Here is a 16,303-nt window from a genome sequence, read left to right on the forward strand (position 1 = left end):
TTTTCAAAAGGAATATTCTTTGTCCTATCATGAGTCATTTTGGGGTCAGAGAGTATGGCCTCTATACCTATAGGTTGGCCAACCAGCAACGCACAGTTCAATCAATCAACCAACCAAAATAACTGGTTCAACCCATCAATAAGAATCTATTAAACAGCCTCTCTGTGTCAAGCATCATGTTTGAGATAGAAAGAATGAAACGGGTCCTCCTTGTACCTCTGCCACTTCTCTATCTTCCTACCATCACTCATGCTGTGTGGACCATGTCTGGAAGTCCCAGTGTTCCCACTTCAACCAATCCAGATTCTATTATTTTTCCAAGTCATAATTTTATCACCACTAAAAAATCCACCCTGACCTTCCTGGCCAGAAGTAATTTTCCCATGTGAACCTTTATGATGCTCTGTATCTTTCCTACTGTCTATTCAACTCCTAACTTGTACCATAGCGATATATATATAGCTATCTTACTTTACTATTGGTCTATAATAAACAATAGCAAGAACAGGGTCTTTTTTGCCTATGGGTTCTTCACCACACACATTCATATTTTATTATTTAGAAATATATTTGAACTGGATTTATGATGCCTTTAGGGACTACCAGCTTTAAATGTCCCCATACAACTTGGATTTTCAAATTCTGGTGTCTTTTTATAGTATTATGTCTCCTCCTTCCTTTCACAAGTTTTCACAGGCTTTCACATCCTGAAAATGTCACTGTGCCTATTGCAGCAGTTTCTTCACCTTCTAATTTTTGAGCTGGGAAGCCAAATAGACAGTGTTGTTAAAATTGAGGTTTGTATCTAAAATAAAAATAAATAGGCTCTGAGATGGTGGTGGGAATGAGATAATCTTCTGAATAAAGTACCTGAGATTCAATGTATGGTTCTTGTAACATCTAGATTGACTGTCTAGAAGCCAATTTCTTTACTCCTGGGCTCTCTTCTGGGTAGATGAGACTGATGATTTTATGCATTTTTTTAGCTTTTAGCTTGATCACTGTCATCAAGGTCATATCCCATCAAGTAGCTCATATTCAGGATGTGGCTAGGGATAGAGATGTGAAAAACCAGGACAGATGCTAGCATGGGCATCCTTTCCTAGAGCTCCTCCTCCTCCATGCTTAAACTCTACATATAGGTAGAGTTAGAGTATGTGTGATTTTGGATCACAAGAGACCTGGCTTTAAAGCACTACTTAGATGTGGTCTCCAACAGCAATCAAGCAATCTCTTGGAGCACATGGATATAAATTCATTCCAGAAAATATAACAAAAAGTCTGGAGATAGCATTTTTTCCCTTTGCAGGGTACAGAGAAAAATCAAGGTAAACAGGATCCACTCTTCACGTTTTTCGAAGAAGGGATCCAAAAATATTGTGTGAACAAGAAAGAGTGACTACTTACATTCACATTCAGGTCCTGCTGTGAAAAAAAAATATCTCTAATTTCATCCACAGAGAATGTGTTGGTTATCATCCAAGAAAAGTGTAGAATAAACAAATTCAAAGCATTATTGGAATACTATATAATTTCCCACAGTGTTGATTTGAAGACAACTTGGGGCTCCATATATACAAGCTTATGTTTATTTTGATAAAAGGACTGTGTGCCTGTCATTTTTTAAAAGTCAGAAATACAGAATTGCTACAGGAGGGGGCAGCTGGGTAGCTCAGTGGATTGAGAGCCAGGCCTAGAGACGGGAGGTCCTGGGTTTAAATCTGGTCTCAGACACATCCTAGTTGTGTGACCCTGGGCAAGTCACTTAACCCCCATTGCCTAGCCCTTACCACTCTTCTGCTCTGGAACCAATACACAGTATTGATTCCAAGATGGAAAGTAAGGGTTTAAAAAAAAAAGAAAAAAGAATTGCTACAGGAGAAACTTCATGATAGAGCACTCCAAAAGCAAAAAATAGGCTGCTTTAAAAGAGAGTGAGATTCTCCAAATTTAAAGTCTTCAAGCAGAGACAAGGCAACCACTTGTTGGTAATGCTATGGAAAGGGTTCTTGGTCAGTTATAGGTTAGACTAAATGGCCTCTGAGGCCCCTGCCCTTTCTGAGATCCTTTGATTCTTGAAGTATTTAAAGCATATGAACAGAGAACATTTTAACAAAAATCAAAGCTACCAAAATTTTTTAAATGGCCTTTGTTTGAAAATTATAAATTTTAAAGATATTATTTTTCATTTAATTGTAGAATTTAAATTCATTTAAATTTACATCTTGAGTCTATTATTTCCTCATAGTCTCTCCCTCTTCTCCAAAGCATGAACTATACCACCAACTGCTAGTCACTGATCACCAGTGCAACTCATGACTCTGAGTTGTAGAGGAGAGGGAAAGATGATCACTGAAAGGATGCTTCTGGTTCACTTACAAGTGGTGGAATGGATTTAGGTTCTCTAAAAAGGTGATAATCAGTTTTTTAGGTGGCTCAGTGGATTGAGATACAGCCTAGAAACAAGAGGTCCTGGGTTCAAATCTGGCCTTAGATATTTTTTAGCTGTGTGACCCTGGACTAGTCACTTAACCATCATTTGCTTAAGCCTTTCCTGCTCTTCTGCCTTGGAACCAATACACATTATTGATTCTGAGATGTAGGGTAAGGGTTTTAAAAAATAACAAAAAGTTGATAAATTGATATTCTATTTTACTCTACCTAACACAAGGTCTGATTCCCTTATATTTCTTTCTTACAAATATCTTATCAAATATTGCTCCTGACTCATTTGATGGTGTTTTCTTATGTCCAAATAGCAGAAGGCAGCAGGATCCACAGTTAAGATTAAATTTTTTAACAAACCTTTATAAGACACTATATGTTAGGAAAGTTGATATTTATAGTGCAAATTTTGCTATTCACATAGTAACAAAGAGAGATGAAAAGGACTGAAGGAGGTAATTAAAGTACAATTGGACGAAGATGACCAATGACAAGACAATCTTTAGAGCATGCTCAGATTTGCCCTTTGTGTTTATACAGAGCATGCTCTAATGATTGGATTCACTGGCTAATTCTCCCTCTTCCCTGATTATAAAGTCCATTTTTCCATACTCCGAGTATCATCAGATATTGTCTACCCTGTTTATACTGGGTGCTAGGATATGAGACACAAATTATCCCTGTGAGTAACTAGATTGATGGTTGAGAGTTACTACAACTCTTGCCACCATTAAGTACTTCTCTTCTCAAAATCAATGGAAAATATATGGTCAATATTATGTCAGTTCATAAGAAAATTATAAATATAAGAGAAAATTTATTTTAGACTTTAAGGTTGATCACAACTGTCAACACTGTTAAATTTAATATCATATCATAAGTAGTATTTTTTAATTTGTAAAGGAGACAATGTTGAGGAGACAATTAAAATTAATTGGAGAATGATTCTATATTCCTAATGTGCTTCCTGCAAGAGGAGAAAAAATAGTGGAAATGGTAGTTAACAATTAAGTTAGCCCTATTAAAAAGAAGCCCACTAGAATGATCATTTTTTTGAACATGACAGAAGTATTTTAACAGCAGATAATTCTATGCATGCAAACAAATTCCATCAAGATTTACCTGTTTTCCAAGAGGTTTGGATTATCAGCACAAGTCCAATTGCCAAGATTTTCTCTCTTCTTATAATCATCAGAGGAAGGCAAAACTCTCCACTTAAGGCAAAGATCTGAAAAAAGGGAAATCACAGAAACACATTTTATAAGGATTAGCATTGTCTATGCTGAGAAGCTCAGAGGATCATCTATTAAAAGCTAAATAAAACAGTGGTCAAATATCACTTAATTATTTATGATACTACTGCAGTGTTACTGCTAGACTGGAGGAATTTCTAAAAAGTAGTAGACCACATTTTGCAAAGAAGAGAGACCTATATAGAAATCTGCTTGTCAAAATTCAGTCCAACTTTATCTTGCATGGTTATTAATCACCTGGCAACTGCAAAATAGAGAATTATATTTAACTGAATTATACTGTCTGGTCAAATTGTATCTTTCTCCACCTCTAGACCTGTGATTTCATCGATGTAAAGAACTCTTGGTATAAAAACACTAGGTGTTAAAAATACAGCTCTTCAACTGTTCTGTAACTTACTGTCTTAAACCTTTGGGTAAACCAAGAGGTTAAACAGCTTCCTACTATCACACAACTAGTAGGTTCCAGAGCAGGACATAGCGCTAGGTCTTCCTAAATCTAAAATTAGTCTTCTACCAACTACAAAACACTATCTTATCTCTTCAAAGAACCTTGATACATTCAGGCATGAATACAGTGTAATACAGGTATGGGCTTGTACTCAGGAAGGACTGGGTTTAAATCTGACATCTTATCACTTCCTTGCTTCATAACCCTGAGCAAGCATTTTACCTCTCTGTCCTCAGACAACACCACTGTGGTCTTATCTACTAATTCATTGGTGGTTGGCTCAAAATAAGGACAAATTTTAAAAAATTTCAGGGTCATGACAATAATAATGATGGTAAAATCATATGATGATGATAGGTTTCAAAAGCCATATAGCCAAGAAATCATTTAAATTCATTCATTTGTAAATACTAACATCTAAGATAAAATGAAAGTTTTGAATATTATTGGAAAGTCATGAAAAATTCAGATACAACTATATCCTTATAAATATTATATTGTAATATTATTGGAAATGTTAAGTTGGTCAATATGTTAGTTGCCCATATTATGATTAGTCATATATGTTCACTTTTACCAGTTTTGGAAAATCTCTTCAGCTGTCTACCAAGGGTGGGTAAGTTTTCTCCTCAGACTATGACTTAGGTAAAGTAATACCTATTGGTATTATGAGCTAAATATGTCTGTGATTGTGTGGATCTTTTAAAAAAATTACACTTAGGACTTTTGTCTTAACCAATAAACATGCTCAAAATCTGTTCAAGTATCATGCACACAAAAATAAATTGGAAATAACAATTCAACTATCATCTGCATGAAGACCGAGAAAATTCAATGCAAGAATTTGTTTAGCTAAAATTAAACGATTTCTTCTCCAAAACCAATTGTGCACATGTAGACCAAGTCTTAATGTGGACAGTACTGCTATTTTGTATCTAAATTTGCATTGAAACGATTACTCTCTACAATGAAATGGGCGATTCAGGATTGGATCTAATTTGCCCCAAAATGTACTGATTTAAGCAGTCACTTTAATGTACTGTACAAGTTTTAAAGGTCCAGGATGTGCTCTCTCTATATAGCATAAACTTAAGTATAGTTTCTTCCCCCAGCTGCAAATTCTCATCTCTCCCAATCATTTTCAGGGGATGGGAGTACACAGAATAAAGACAGCCAACAAATTTAAAAAACATTGCTATATCATGTTTTCAGTTAAAAATGAACAGAGAATCAAAGTGAAAATAAAAATTATTTCCAATTAAGTTTTGTATGCATGTAATATTTTAAAATGTATTATTAATTATTTCATTAAATATTTTCCATTTGGAAAAGGAATCTCTAAGGGCAGAATGACTGAATGAAAAGCTGATGGAGCTAGGTTCCAAAAAAATGGAGTTCTGGCATCAATTTGGACCTGGCACTCCCAGTATTGGAACCATGAATGTATTGGTTTTTAAGCATCTTTCATACAAGGCTATTTCCTTCCTCTTATTTGACCTCACTACTGCTCTGAGTGTTCTCCGGAACTTTACTCATCTGACCAGCTGACCCTCTGCCCTAAGACAGCAGCTGGACATACCCTAGTAAGCTTCAAGAGGGAGCAGCAGATAGATCTCTGGATGATGGTAAATCATCAATATCCCCCACTACTGGCCCCCTCCATCATCAGGGATAACTAAGAGCTGACTGAAAATCTCTTCTCCTTTCCCCAGACATATGCAGACGACACTTGCCACACTGAATGATGAACGGGATCTCCCTGGCTTGTCTTCTTCTGTACCGAGCAGAATTTAAAGGCTTCTCCAACCACTTGCTACTCTGGTATCCAAATTCATTCCAAAAAAGGATGGGATTTTTATTACCTTAAAAAAAAAGGCAAAGAAGAAAGTGATGAGCAATGCAAAGCATTTTGAAGTGATAAAACTTTTAGAGTTGTTGTTACTGAAAGTTTCCATAAGGAACTCCCCTTATTTAATTTAAACACTATCTTTAAAATTCTTCATAAATTTTTATATTCATGTTCTCTTTATCCTAAATATTTCCAGAAGCTCTTGGTCCCTTCTTGCCTCTTCTTTTTAGTCTCATTCCTTTTCCATGCTAGCCTCATGATAATAATAACATGAATTCACATATGTATTAGCTGAGATTTCTAGAGCAACTTTAAGGTTACCAAGTGCTTTACACAAATTAACTGATCTAATCCTCACAATAACTTTGTGAGAAGATGCTATAATAAATCCCATTCCCATTTTACAGAAGAAGAAATGGGTTGCTATCTATATTAGATGACTTGCGTAGGCTATCACCACTTGTAAGCTTGATATAGCCCAATTAGGATGAACAGAGTATTAGTGCCATTCTCTAACACTAGCACTGATTGCAAGTGAATTGTACAGAGTGCTTTACAAATATTACATTTTGATTCCTATGTGAGACAGGTGCTGTTATCACTATCATTTTATAGTTAAGGAAACTGAGGCAAAGGTTATATGATTTATCCAGGGTCACGCAACTATTAAGTGTGAGGCTAGAGCTGGATATGAACTCTGGTTTTTCCAGGATCCCAAGTTCAGTGTTCTATCCATAGTTATTCAGCTGACTGGAGCTATGATTTCACCAATACAGGGAAATCCCAGGTGTGTAAACTCCCCCCAAGAGGTACAAAATGGCATCTTTCTTGCAATTTATCATCTTAAGAGAATTGCTCGATGATTTGCTCAGGATAACACATTGAGAATGTCTCAGGGGCAAGACTTGGCTTCAAGGCCAGATCTCTATATCTAACAGGCCAAACTGCCTTTCGTTCAGTGAGACCACCACAGCAAACATATGCCAACATTAATGGTCCTCCTTTTTTCAAAACTCTTAACTTTCTATCTTAGAAACACCTCTAAGACAGAAGGGCTGGGTTTAGGCAAACAGGGTTAAGAAACTTGCCCAAGATCCCATAGCTAAGAGATGTCTGAGGTCACATTTGAACCTCCTAACTCCAGGCATGGCTTTTTATTCCTTGAGCCACCTCACTGCCCTTATCAATGGCCCTCTTTATACCACAAGGTTACTAGACTCCAGAGGTAGAAATTATCAAGCCTGCTGCTTCATACTTCTAAATGAGAGATCAAGTCAGATATGAAAAAGTGATCATTGGCACAGGAATAGCTTTGTTGTCTCTCTCCTGCTTCTGTATCCGTTTATGTATGTCCTTGCTGTCTCCTCCATCAGAATGTAAGTTCTTTGAGAATGAGAATTGTTACATTTATGCTATTTGTATCCCCAGGGTCTATCAGTCTCTAGGATATAATAAAGGTCTAATAAATACTGTTGATTGACTAATGTCAATACCAATTTTCCTCCAATAAAGAAGGCTTATGACCAGAATTTATAAAACTCTAAATGAAGAATCCCAAAGATTCTCCCTGTCTGGACAGGACTACGACTATGATAGTGACAATAGAAATCACAATTGGTCACATGCTTGTACTTCTTAAATTCCATCTGTGGGGAAAAGGAGGCTAGAGTGCCTCATTTATGAAAATCCTTGTTCTGTCCTGTATAGCCACAATATTATAAAGAAGCCATTGTTTTAAACATGTCTTTGCTAATGGAGTGGTACATTATGATGGATATTTTTAATATTCTGTTTTAATCACTGCTGTTTGGGTTAATGTGTTTTAATGAAGGTTTTAAATTTGCACTTGTGCCCAGAGGTGAATTAATAGCAAATGGTGATATCTGAGAACTTGGGGGGCAAAATGATAGATTCTTCCTGTAAATCTCAGAGATTCCCACAAATCCACTACAATGCCCTTGTAGATAACCTAAGATTTATCAATTTATGATATTATACTAGCCAAATCTACCCCCAACTTATCCTGACATTTAAAAATATCCATTTTCATTACTACTCTCTTATTATAAATTGTTTTTGGCCCTGAGCACACATCTAATTTTCAAGAACAAGTCTTATCCTAGACTTTAGTCAGTAAAGTCCAGTGTACCAGTTAAATTATGTGAAAGTCTGGGACTGACACAGAGAATTAAAGTCATATATTCTCTTACATGAGGAAAAATAATGCCAAAGTAAATTTAATGTTGGCCTTTTATGGACTATTTTATCAGGAAGATTCACAATTTCCTAAACAAACCTGATTAAGTTTTTAGGAGAGTTTCTTATAAGAAAAAAAACCACATTTTGAATGACTATAATAATGTGGCAACACAGAATTCTAGAGTTGTGGACAATTTAATGTCCAATCTCCTCATTTTCCAGATGAAGAAACCAAGGCCCAAGGATCCTAGGAACTAGCTCAAGGTCACATACTAGTTGGCATACTTCTTCTACAGGACGTAAGTCTTCTAATACATTGCAGATCCTTCTTTATTAAAACTTTTGACACACCATCACAAAGGAAACATGTAAAAATGGTCAGAACTCTCTCAATGCATCAAGAATATAATCCTTATTTGGTATGAAATGATGTTTTATTATGTCTTTTGAAAATTATCAAATGGTGAAATTCAGTGAATTGATTAAAGAAAGAAGAGAACCATAAATGAGCTCTTACTCTAGAAAGAGCCAGGAATCAACTGGTAGAGTTTGGATTTGTCTCTGTTAAAACCAATAATGCTAATTATCAGATCAGCTCGAAGGAAGGAGAGGCCTGGAAAAGGCCACTAAACTCCTACCTTCAAGGAAGTCAAGATTTAGTTAGCAGAGGAACTCTTCTATTTTTTTAAAACACTCAGGGGTATTATGTGGGAGAAGGGAGAATTTGCAGGATGGAGGGGAACTGTTATTTATGCTGTTCAGAAAAAGAAAAAAAAGAATAAAAGAACATCACTAAAGCACATTTAAAAGTGCACAGAAAAGAAACAGAGAAAAATACAAAAAAGCAAGATGGTTTCGGAGATTAAATGTTATGGGGAAGCCAGGCAGTGAATTGAGAGCCAAGGTCTTAGACACTTACTAGTTGTGTGACCTTGGGCAAGTCACTTAACCCCAGTGGCCTGGTCTTTACCACTCTTCTGCCTTGGAACTGATACTTACTACTAATATTAAGAGAGAAGATAAGGATTTAAAAAATTACATGCTGAATTTGTTAAATACCTTTAAAAAAGAAAGCTGTATCTAATAGAGATTTTTTTAATTTTAATAGGAAGAATGTCTAACATTTATATAGCATCTATTATAGGCAAAGCACTGTGCTAAGCACTTTACAAATACTATCTCATTTGATCCTCACAATTATTTTGAAATAATTCTAAGTGCTATTATTATCCCCATGTTAGTTGAGGAAACTGAAGCAAAGAGAGATTAAGTGCCTTGTTCAGGGTTATACAGCAATAAGTGTTTTAGGTTGGATTTGAACTCCAGTGTTCATGACTCTAGTCCTGATGCTCTATCCATTCTGCCACCTTTTTGCCTTTTAGATAAAATCCTTTTTTTCCTTCTTCAACTTTGTATGGCTATGTGTGTGTGTATACATATACATATATATGCATGTATGAAATTCAGAATTTTAAAAATATCTAAGGATAGAAATTTCATACCCTCCCTTAAGTAACTTTACCCCTCTCCTTTCACAGTTACCTTTCTGTTTTTAGTGAGCAAAGATGGCCTTGAGAACCACAGTGAGCCCATTCAAAGTGAAGTGATTTTAATATTTGGCCTTCTGAAAACCAGTAGTTGTTAGCCTGAGGCCCACAGACTCATTTATCATGAATATACTTCAAGGAGTCTGTGAAGTTGGGTGGAAAACAGCATCTTTTAAAACATAATTGGTTTCTTTTGCTCTGTTATATATTTTTTGCACTTAAAAATTTTCCTCTGAGAAGGTATCCCTAAGCTTCTTTGGGGGGTGGGGGTGAGAAGGGAGAAATGAGGCATAAAAGATTAAAGAACCCTGCTTAGACTCTGTATAACTACATAAACTTGGTTTAAGGGAAAACAAGGCAAAACCTACCTGATCCCAACTTATTGTTCTCTCTGTCCTTTCCCCTTTTATCCCTCTCGGCAGTTGGCTGTAGTAGGGAAGGGAGGGATGGAGATAGCTTGTAGTTTGGTGTCTGTCGGGGCGAGGCCAGTGGGGAGAGCTCAGCATCTACCTGCCTCTGGCCCCATACAACTATAAAAAGGAATTCTTTAATTTCTTTAATTTAACAGGGTACCTGGAGGTCCTCTTACCATAGAGAAATAGAGGGATTAACCAGTCCACAGTGACAGGAAGTAGGAACCAGGGAACCCCTTGCTGAGCGAGAGACAGTTTCAGACTGTCAGCTGACAGTTGGCGGGTCAGCTGCTGACAGTTAGGGCTGGCAGTTGAGGGGAAGTTGGCTGCTGGGCGTGAGTTGGTCGTGGGGGGTTGGTTGCTGGTAGTGTGGGTTTGCATTTAGTTGCTGGAATGTAAAGGTGGGCCTGAGCTTACTGAGAGGGCTTTGGGCTTTAGCCTTTAAAGGGTTTTTTGCCCCTGGGATCCCCAGAGAGCAGGAGGTCTGTCTCATAGGCAAGGATCTGCTGTCATTTGGCTACTGACAGTTTGGGCTGCTATAGAAAACTGACTGAAGGAGTGAGTGAGTAGTAGCTGTCTATTGTTTTAGGGAGTTAGGTAGTTAGTGAATCATTTATGGATAGTGTAGGTTAGATAGGCCTGGTGTTTGGCAGGCAAGACATTGTCAGAAGATAGTTAGAAGTTCTGTTAGGAATTTTAGGTATATTTATAGGGTATAAGATTAGTAATCTCTCTTTCCTCTTTTCTATCTTTCTATCTGTACTTCTTTCTTAAATTAAACAAAGTTTTTTTTATTAAATTGCTCTCATCACTTTGTCAAAACCAATATTTTAACCCTTATTCACTCATACCATCAGCTCAAAAGGTTTTTAGACAATATTACAATATCTGTGTGGTTCATCAAACTGCCTAAACTAAATATCTCATATAACCATGTAACCAATATGGAGTCTAGTCCAATGCCCAACTAAAATATATATTTACTCTCTAACTTCAAATAATCATCAACAAAAAAAAATTCTTAATCACCTTTTGTGTACCAGACACTCTGCTAATTTTGGAAATCCAGGAAAAAAGAAAAAAGTTACCACCCTCAAGAAGGATTCATGTGAAAGGAGAAGCAACAACACATAAAAATTGGTACATATGGTACAAAGCAAATAGAAGGTGATCTTGGAAGGGAAGGGGCTAGCAATTTGGGGAGACTGGGAAAGAGTACAATATTCCTCTCAAGTGATCACATAAACTCCAAATGTAAACCTCTTAGTGGCAAGGGCATCATTTTATGAGGGAGACCACTGCATTTTGGGACACAACATTTTTAGGAAAGTCCTTTGTTATACTGAATCCAAATGTGTCTTTCTCTATAATTTTCATCCCTTGGTCTTAGTATTATTTTCTGGGGCTAAGCAGAAGAAGTCTGATTCCTTTCCTATACAAAAACTCTTCAAATATATGAAAGCCATTATCATGTCCCACCTTAATTTTCTCAAAGTTGAACATACTTAATTATGTTAACTAATGCTGGTATAGCATAGCTTCAAGTAGCTTCCCCATCTTGGTCATTCTTTCCTTTAAATAATCCAACTTGTCAATGTACTCTTTAAAATGTGGTTCACAGGACTGAAGGCAATACATTAAATTTCAGGGCAGATAAGAATAAATGGGGCCCGTTGTTTTTATTCTAAAGCAAGGGTAATTAACCTTTTTTTACATTATAGACTCTAGGGAAATCTGGTGACTTCCATCCAACCTCCTCAAAATAATATTTTAATGCATAATGTAAAAATATATAGAATTAAAATGAAACCAATTACAATATCTGAAAATAGTTATCAAAAAAAAAATTTAAGCTCATGGATTCCAGATTAAGAATCTCTATTCTGAACACTATACTTCTATTAATGCAGCCTAAAGATAGATATTGACTTCTTGACTGCCATTTCAAAGTACTAAGAACTGACCTTATAGACCTCTAAACCCCCAGGTCTTTTTGAAATAGCCTACTGGGTAAGCATGAGTTTAAATGTGGCCTCAGACACTCACTAAGTCACTAAGACCACAAGTCACTTAACCCTGTTTGCTTCTGTTTCCTCCTCTGTAAAATGAATTGGGAGGAAATGGCAAAACACTTCAATCTCTTTGCAAAGAAGACCCCATATGGTACAAGGAAGAGTTGGACACAACTAAAAAAAAATGATTGAACAACACTAGGAAGACACAAGTCCATATAGGGAAAAGGTGCTAGACTTGAAATCAGAAGAGTAGGGTCCAAATCCCAGCTCTGTTGCTTTCTAGTTGTGTAACCCTGGATAAATGACTTAATCTGTTGGAGATTCAGTTTCCCCAGGGGTAAAATTGGGCTAATAATACTTTTACTACCTACCTTTTAGGAATTTTTATAGGAAAATGCTTTATAAGCCTTTGTGTGTTTTATAAGTGTTAATTATGAGGATTTTTCTAAAACCTAAGATTAGAGTTTTACATTTCTCCTTACTAAGTTTTCATCTCTTTACATTATGTCCCTTAGAAGTAATGGGCTCTAATGCCTGTGGAGTCAGAAATACTCCCACTTCTTCAAGTCCCACTTCAAGTCCCACTAGGTGACACTCTCAGTGGTCTAAACTCTGAATGCTCAAAGTAACTATTAAAAACTAAAATTCATTGTGGGGGTCAACTTGAATTTGTGGAAGTTGCTCAGTGAGAGTTCCCTCTACAAAAGAAATCACAATTCAGTTCTGATACCTATCCCTAGATTTGGTCCATTTTTGGAAGCTTTTGAGAATTTGGTGGATTCCTGTCATTTTAAAATGTGATATAATGAGAATAATATTGGAAAAGCAGAACAAATTTAAGAGTCCTGCAGGAAGCTATCTCCTGGGTGCCACTGATCAATATCCTTTGAGACCAGTTTCCATCTAATTGCATTATCCACCATTTCACATCTTGCCCATCTGTAGATTATGATATTTTCTTAATGAATCTACAGTGGCACATGGTGATCAATGCTCCACATTCAAAGTATTCACAACCCATCTTTTAAAAATTATGTTCTAGAATTATGCAGTAAATAAACGTTAAGTTAAATGGTCTATCCATGTTTTTCCCTTTGGGGGGAAAATGAGGATAGCATATGCCCATCTCCATCAACAGTCATTCACCAAGTGCCTACTATTTACCAGGCTCTGTGTTCTATGGCCAGGATTTAGTCAGCTTTCTTATTTTATGATTCCTCAAAGATCACTGATCCAAATCTAAAAGGTTCTATAACCACATTTAAAATTTCTGTCAGAAAATAGCTGGAAAATGAGGATATGCCTATCAATTGGGGAATGGCTGAACAAATTGTGGTATATGTTGGTGATAGAATACTATTGTGGTATATGTTGGTGATGGAATACTTAAATTCTACTCTACTCGAATAAAGTGGAGGAATTCCATGTGAAATGGAAAGACCTTCAGGAAGTGATGCAGAGTGAGAGGAGCAGAACCAGGAGAACATTGTACACAGAGACTGATACACTGTGGTACAATCCGGCGTAACGGACTTCTCTACTGGCAGCAATGCAATGATTTAGGACTGTGGGAGTAGAAACACAAAAGGAAAACATATGATCTATCATGTTATTCAATGGGGATATGATTAGGGTTTTGATGTTAAAAGATCACTCTATTGCAAATATTAATAATATGGAAATAGGTCTTGACTAATGACGCATGTGAAACCCAGTTGAATTGCTCATTGGCTATGGGGTGTGGGAGGGAAGGGGGGGGAGGAGTATGAATCATGCAACCATGGAAAAATATTCTAATTAAATAAAAAAATAAATAAAATTTCTGTCAGTCCCTTAGGATGCCTTCCAGATTGAGTAACTTTTTTTGCTCCTGTTTTGTTTTTATTTTTCATTTTAGTTTAAATTAAGAATAATTTATTTTCTCTCTTACAATTCCCCACTGAAAAACACAGTAACCAAGCACTCAAAAAAACCTTGTACCAAATATGTATGGTCAAGGAATACAAATTCCCATGCCAGTTCTGTCACAAAATGAATAAATATTTCATTCCCTGTCTTGAGTCTAACCTCTTTCTGTCAGAAAGTAAAAATCACATTTCTTTATGGTTATTGCATTAATCAGAGTTCTTACATGTCTCAAATTTATCTGTCTTTATATCATTTGTTACTGTCTAAACTGTTCCCTTACTTCATTCTGTATCTGTTTTTTCATCTTCTTAGGTTTCTCTGAAATCTTTCCTTTCATCTTTTCTTATATGCTATATCCACATACCATAATGATTTATCCATATCCCCAAATGATGGGCATTCCCTTTGTCTGCAATTAGATAAAATATCTTTAATTGACTTAAGGAAGGTATATATTTATTTACAGCAATGTACATTCATTCCCCACAGTTCTATACTCTATATATAAAGAGACAGAGTTCATGGGATTGGTGTCATTGTTAAAACCATCATTCAAACAATATCAATGAAGTAAGCTTTCTTTCCTTTCATTATTGTGTTCATTTGGTGGAATAATTCCAACTCTTTTGTTCTTTCTTCTTCACTACCATTTTTAATATTCTTAATCATTTTCAATGCTCTTATTTGAATACTCTGCAGTTTTTCATTTCCCTCTTCAAATATAGAAAATAATCTTCATATAAAAGGACTATCACCTACCACTTTATGAAATGTCTGTAGCCAGGAGTTCCTTAAAGGTAGGAACTATGATACACATTTTTTTAATCTCTCAAAAATCTTTCCAAAGAGTAGGTATTCAAAATATGTTGGAATTACAGTTTCTTTTAAAGTACTCGACTTCCAATTATTTTCTTCAATTACTGCCTTTTTCAAATCCTTTCTTGTGTGAGGATTTATTTTTAATTCTTTTAATTAGTAATTAAAATACTTAATTTCTGTATAATGGGGAAAATTACAGATTCTGGCTAACAGTAAAATCTTGAAATGATACTTGTCCAGAGTACATGTAAACTTTCACTTGGACCACCTCTTTCTTAAATTATTAAACTAAATTAGTTATCACCAATTAAAGATGTACTAGAATGTTCAAGGGAGGGACTGAATAATAAGCTCCTAAAACTCTATTTATTAAGCTGCCTGACTCAACTTGGTCATTCCTGGTCACAAGAGAGCTATAGAGACATTTATCACGAGACATTTATCACTTTATCAGTTATGATGCTGATATAATCAATAAACTTGTATTCTTACCCCAAAATCAGTCTCTTGAGATAATTTTATTGTAACACTGAACAAAATGGAGAGACTTTCCTTAAAAAGGTCTGAACATCTTCCTTCTCCCTCTACTCAATAAACTCCAGTGCATTCTTATGACTTCCAGGATCAAACAGAAAGCCTTTCACAACACAGACACCTACCACCTTTCCTGCCTTATACTTTGCCCTTCTCCACATACACTATTTCCTTGCTGTTGTTGCTTGAACATAAGACTCCATATGATTCTGTGTCTTTGAACTGCCTGTCTCCCATGCCTGGAATTCTCCTCCTCCTCATTTCTGTCTCCAGGCTCCTCCTGCCTCTTTGAACACCCAGCTAACATCTCTCTTTCCAGATATGAGAGGCCTTTCCCCTCTTCTCCCTGCACTACCTTTCCTCAGAGATTACCTGCCATTTACACTATACATAACTTGTATGAACATAATTATTTGCATCTTTTCTCCCTCATTAGAACATGATCTTCTTAAGGGCAAAGACAATATTTTTGCCTCTCTTTTTATCCCCTTTGTTTCATAGCAAACCCTTTATTGACTCTCTGATTGAATGCATACATTTGAATTACAATTTTGCTTGATGCACCTGATTTCTAATTATATAGCCCTTCCTCACCATAATGGAGAGAATTCCCTGAAAGTTTATAGACTCTAGAGAGGCATATTTTAGTCCCTTGTGGTACAAGACAGAACCTAGTTTTTTTTTTTTTTGGAAAATAGAGTTCCCAGAACATAAGCTTGTCGTCTCAAAGGATAAAGGATTGTAGTTATTCGATAAAGAATCTGCAGTTATTCTTTGTTGAGCATTAGAGCTTAGAATGTCATTGACCCTCCTCAGGAAATAATCTTCTCATGTATTGCAAATGAACCTTGGACTCAGTGGGACCCCGTG

At 36.1% G+C, this 16,303-nt stretch overlaps 1 protein-coding gene across 2 annotated transcripts in view; it reads right to left on the minus strand.

Moving 5' to 3' along the window:
• The window catches only part of MORC1 (MORC family CW-type zinc finger 1), a 244,080-nt gene that overhangs the window by 109,941 nt on the left and 117,836 nt on the right, over positions 1 to 16,303 (minus strand). For both annotated transcript variants that reach the window (XM_056793454.1, XM_007493641.3), the window contains 2 exons: positions 5,883 to 6,011; positions 3,568 to 3,673 (listed from right to left, as the gene is read on the minus strand). In XM_056793454.1, the coding sequence (XP_056649432.1) occupies positions 3,568 to 3,673; positions 5,883 to 6,011 (235 nt within the window). The remainder of the gene's footprint in view (positions 1 to 3,567; positions 3,674 to 5,882; positions 6,012 to 16,303) is intronic.

This window comes from Monodelphis domestica, chromosome 4, assembly GCF_027887165.1.
Source record: "Monodelphis domestica isolate mMonDom1 chromosome 4, mMonDom1.pri, whole genome shotgun sequence".
NCBI lineage: Eukaryota > Metazoa > Chordata > Mammalia > Didelphimorphia > Didelphidae > Monodelphis > Monodelphis domestica.